The sequence below is a fragment of the Ascaphus truei genome, unplaced genomic scaffold, assembly GCF_040206685.1.
Source record: "Ascaphus truei isolate aAscTru1 unplaced genomic scaffold, aAscTru1.hap1 HAP1_SCAFFOLD_2596, whole genome shotgun sequence".
Taxonomy (NCBI): Eukaryota; Metazoa; Chordata; class Amphibia; order Anura; family Ascaphidae; genus Ascaphus; species Ascaphus truei.
The window spans coordinates 18422-23679 of NW_027455532.1; the positions used below are offsets into that span (position 1 = coordinate 18422).

At 41.5% G+C, this 5258-nt stretch overlaps 1 protein-coding gene across 1 annotated transcript; it reads right to left on the reverse strand.

Annotated features, from left to right (window-relative positions):
- Positions 1–663: 663 nt before the first annotated feature.
- Positions 664–4837, reverse strand: LOC142481400 (uncharacterized). Its single transcript, XM_075582839.1, has 5 exons — positions 4628–4837; positions 3639–3854; positions 2646–2861; positions 1657–1872; positions 664–883 (listed from the first exon to the last, which is right to left on the reverse strand). Exons 1-5 carry the CDS (start codon positions 4831–4833, stop codon positions 664–666), a joined length of 1074 nt encoding a protein of 357 aa, XP_075438954.1. The 5' UTR covers positions 4834–4837.
- Positions 4838–5258: the final 421 nt, after the last annotated feature.

The following is a 5258-nucleotide window of genomic DNA, read 5'->3' on the forward strand; positions in this document are numbered from 1 at the left end:
TACTTAGATTTTGCATAGGCTTTGATACGGTTCCACACAAGAGGTTAATGTACAAAATAAAGCAAATTGGACTCTAAAAATATTTGCACCTGGATTGAAAACTGGTTGAAGGATACACAACATAGAGTTGTCGTAAATGGAACTTTTTCAGGTTGGGCTAAAGTCGTGAGTGGAGTACCTCAGGGATCGGTACTGGGACCCCTGCTTTTTAACTTGTTTGTTAATGACCTTGAGGTTGGCATCGAGAGCAAAGTCTCAATCTTTGCTGATGATACTAAATTGTGTAAGGTAGTAGAATCAGAGCAGGATGTAATTTCTCTCCAGAAGGACTTGGGGAGACTGGAAACTTGGGCAGGTAAATGGCAGATGAGGTATAATACAGATAAATGTAAGGTTATGCATTTGAGAAACAAGAATAAACAGGAGACTTGCAAATTAAATGGGGATAAATTGGGGGAATCCTTGATGGAGAAGGATTTAGGAGTGCTTGTACACAGCAATAGTGCCCAAAGTCATGCAGTAACTGCAAAGGCAAACAAGATCTTATCTTACAATAAATGGGCAATGGATGGAAGGGAAGTCCATGCTCAGTCACTCTCTCTGATAAGTGAATCATACAGATACAAGTACACACAGACCGATATGCCACATATCTGCAGGTCCTTACTCTGTCAGCTTCTCCTTGCTCTCTAGGCTCTCCCCTGGATTCTCCTTCTCGGGCATCACCTCTGCTTCCCCCTGCCCCACCTTGTTCTGCCTTCTCCCTCCTTTCTCCTCTTCTTCTGCCTTCTGCACTCCATCGGAGTTGTCATGTCTCCATTTATGCTCCTCTTCTCGTTCAAGGGCTTCCTGTCTGCTCTTCTCAGACACCATCTCCTTGTACCTGGTAAGACGGATATTATATTAACATTACCATCCAACCACTATTATATTGGGGATTGAAAATTACACTAAAAAGTATTTATAGAAAATACTAAATTATTGTGATCTACTTAGATTTTGCATAGGCTTTGATACGGTTCCACACAAGAGGTTAATGTACAAAATAAAGCAAATTGGACTCTAAAAATATTTGCACCTGGATTGAAAACTGGTTGAAGGATACACAACATAGAGTTGTCGTAAATGGAACTTTTTCAGGTTGGGCTAAAGTCGTGAGTGGAGTACCTCAGGGATCGGTACTAGGACCCCTGCTTTTTAACTTGTTTGTTAATGACCTTGAGGTTGGCATCGAGAGCAAAGTCTTAATCTTTGCTGATGATACTAAATTGTGTAAGGTAGTAGAATCAGAGCAGGATGTACTTTCTCTCCAGAAGGACTTGGGGAGACTGGAAACTTGGGCAGGTAAATGGCAGATGAGGTTTAATACAGATAAATGTAAGGTTATGCATTTGAGAAACAAGAATAAACAGGAGACTTGCAAATTAAATGGGGATAAATTGGGGGAATCCTTGATGGAGAAGGATTTAGGAGTGCTTGTACACAGCAATAGTGCCCAAAGTCATGCAGTAACTGCAAAGGCAAACAAGATCTTATCTTACAATAAATGGGCAATGGATGGAAGGGAAGTCCATGCTCAGTCACTCTCTCTGATAAGTGAATCATACAGATACAAGTACACACAGACCGATATGCCACATATCTGCAGGTCCTTACTCTGTCAGCTTCTCCTTGCTCTCTAGGCTCTCCCCTGGATTCTCCTTCTCGGGCATCACCTCTGCTTCCCCCTGCCCCACCTCCTTCTGCCTTCTCCCTCCTTTCTCCTCTTCTTCTGCCTTCTGCACTCCATCGGAGTTGTCATGTCTCCATTTATGCTCCTCTTCTCGTTCAAGGGCTTCCTGTCTGCTCTTCTCAGACACCATCTCCTTGTACCTGGTAAGACGGATATTATATTAACATTACCATCCAACCACTATTATATTGGGGATTGAAAATTACACTAAAAAGTATTTATAGAAAATACTAAATTATTGTGATCTACTTAGATTTTGCATAGGCTTTGATACGGTTCCACACAAGAGGTTAATGTACAAAATAAAGCAAATTGGACTCTAAAAATATTTGCACCTGGATTGAAAACTGGTTGAAGGATACACAACATAGAGTTGTCGTAAATGGAACTTTTTCAGGTTGGGCTAAAGTCGTGAGTGGAGTACCTCAGGGATCGGTACTAGGACCCCTGCTTTTTAACTTGTTTGTTAATGACCTTGAGGTTGGCATCGAGAGCAAAGTCTTAATCTTTGCTGATGATACTAAATTGTGTAAGGTAGTAGAATCAGAGCAGGATGTACTTTCTCTCCAGAAGGACTTGGGGAGACTGGAAACTTGGGCAGGTAAATGGCAGATGAGGTTTAATACAGATAAATGTAAGGTTATGCATTTGAGAAACAAGAATAAACAGGAGACTTGCAAATTAAATGGGGATAAATTGGGGGAATCCTTGATGGAGAAGGATTTAGGAGTGCTTGTACACAGCAATAGTGCCCAAAGTCATGCAGTAACTGCAAAGGCAAACAAGATCTTATCTTACAATAAATGGGCAATGGATGGAAGGGAAGTCCATGCTCAGTCACTCTCTCTGATAAGTGAATCATACAGATACAAGTACACACAGACCGATATGCCACATATCTGCAGGTCCTTACTCTGTCAGCTTCTCCTTGCTCTCTAGGCTCTCCCCTGGATTCTCCTTCTCGGGCATCACCTCTGCTTCCCCCTGCCCCACCTCGTTCTGCCTTCTCCCTCCTTTCTCCTCTTCTTCTGCCTTCTGCACTCCATCGGAGTTGTCATGTCTCCATTTATGCTCCTCTTCTCGTTCAAGGGCTTCCTGTCTGCTCTTCTCAGACACCATCTCCTTGTACCTGGTAAGACGGATATTATATTAACATTACCATCCAACCACTATTTATTGGGGATTGAAAATTACACTAAAAAGTATTTATAGAAAATACAAAATTATTGTGATCTACTTAGATTTTGCATAGGCTTTGATACGGTTCCATACAAGAGGTTAATGTACAAAATAAAGCAAATTGGACTCTAAAAATATTTGCACCTGGATTGAAAACTGGTTGAAGGATACACAACATAGAGTTGTTGTAAATGGAACTTTTTCAGGTTGGGCTAAAGTCGTGAGTGGAGTACCTCAGGGATCGGTACTAGGACCCCTGCTTTTTAACTTGTTTGTTAATGACCTTGAGGTTGGCATCGAGAGCAAAGTCTTAATCTTTGCTGATGATACTAAATTGTGTAAGGTAGTAGAATCAGAGCAGGATGTAATTTCTCTCCAGAAGGACTTGGGGAGACTGGAAACTTGGGCAGGTAAATGGCAGATGAGGTTTAATACAGATAAATGTAAGGTTATGCATTTGAGAAACAAGAATAAACAGGAGACTTGCAAATTAAATGGGGATAAATTGGGGGAATCCTTGATGGAGAAGGATTTAGGAGTGCTTGTACACAGCAATAGTGCCCAAAGTCATGCAGTAACTGCAAAGGCAAACAAGATCTTATCTTACAATAAATGGGCAATGGATGGAAGGGAAGTCCATGCTCAGTCACTCTCTCTGATAAGTGAATCATACAGATACAGTACAAGTACACACAGACCGATATGCCACATATCTGCAGGTCCTTACTCTGTCAGCTTCTCCTTGCTCTCTAGGCTCTCCCCTGGATTCTCCTTCTCGGGCATCACCTCTGCTTCCCCCTGCCCCACCTCGTTCTGCCTTCTCCCTCCTTTCTCCTCTTCTTCTGCCTTCTGCACTCCATCGGAGTTGTCATGTCTCCATTTATGCTCCTCTTCTCGTTCAAGGGCTTCCTGTCTGCTCTTCTCAGACACCATCTCCTTGTACCTGGTAAGACGGATATTATATTAACATTACCATCCAACCACTATTATATTGGGGATTGAAAATTACACTAAAAAGTATTTATAGAAAATACTAAATTATTGTGATCTACTTAGATTTTGCATAGGCTTTGATACGGTTCCACACAAGAGGTTAATGTACAAAATAAAGCAAATTGGACTCTAAAAATATTTGCACCTGGATTGAAAACTGGTTGAAGGATACACAACATAGAGTTGTCGTAAATGGAACTTTTTCAGGTTGGGCTAAAGTCGTGAGTGGAGTACCTCAGGGATCGGTACTAGGACCCCTGCTTTTTAACTTGTTTGTTAATGACCTTGAGGTTGGCATCGAGAGCAAAGTCTTAATCTTTGCTGATGATACTAAATTGTGTAAGGTAGTAGAATCAGAGCAGGATGTAATTTCTCTCCAGAAGGACTTGGGGAGACTGGAAACTTGGGCAGGTAAATGGCAGATGAGGTTTAATACAGATAAATGTAAGGTTATGCATTTGAGAAACAAGAATAAACAGGAGACTTGCAAATTAAATGGGGATAAATTGGGGGAATCCTTGATGGAGAAGGATTTAGGAGTGCTTGTACACAGCAATAGTGCCCAAAGTCATGCAGTAACTGCAAAGGCAAACAAGATCTTATCTTACAATAAATGGGCAATGGATGGAAGGGAAGTCCATGCTCAGTCACTCTCTCTGATAAGTGAATCATACAGATACAAGTACACACAGACCGATATGCCACATATCTGCAGGTCCTTACTCTGTCAGCTTCTCCTTGCTCTCTAGGCTCTCCCCTGGATTCTCCTTCTCGGGCATCACCTCTGCTTCCCCCTGCCCCACCTCGTTCTGCCTTCTCCCTCCTTTCTCCTCTTCTTCTGCCTTCTGCACTCCATCGGAGTTGTCATGTCTCCATTTATGCTCCTCTTCTCGTTCAAGGGCTTCCTGTCTGCTCTTCTCAGACACCATCTCCTTGTACCTAGTAAGACGGATATTATATTAACATTACCATCCAACCACTATTATATTGGGGATTGAAAATTACACTAAAAAGTATTTATAGAAAATACAAAATTATTGTGATCTACTTAGATTTTGCATAGGCTTTGATACGGTTCCACACAAGAGGTTAATGTACAAAATAAAGCAAATTGGACTCTAAAAATATTTGCACCTGGATTGAAAACTGGTTGAAGGATACACAACATAGAGTTGTCGTAAATGGAACTTTTTCAGGTTGGGCTAAAGTCGTGAGTGGAGTACCTCAGGGATCGGTACTAGGACCCCTGCTTTTTAACTTGTTTGTTAATGACCTTGAGGTTGGCATCGAGAGCAAAGTCTTAATCTTTGCTGATGATACTAAATTGTGTAAGGTAGTAGAATCAGAGCAGGAT

Coding starts and splice junctions, on each gene's coding strand:
- LOC142481400 (XM_075582839.1), bottom strand. CDS start 4,833: ATGGTGTCTGAGAAGAGCAGACAGGAAGCCCTTGAACGAGAAGAGGAG. Junction 3,855..4,627: donor AGCAAGGAGAAGCTGACAGA/GTAAGGACCTGC, acceptor CCGTCTTACCAG/GTACAAGGAGATGGTGTCTG. Junction 1,873..2,645: donor AGCAAGGAGAAGCTGACAGA/GTAAGGACCTGC, acceptor CCGTCTTACCAG/GTACAAGGAGATGGTGTCTG.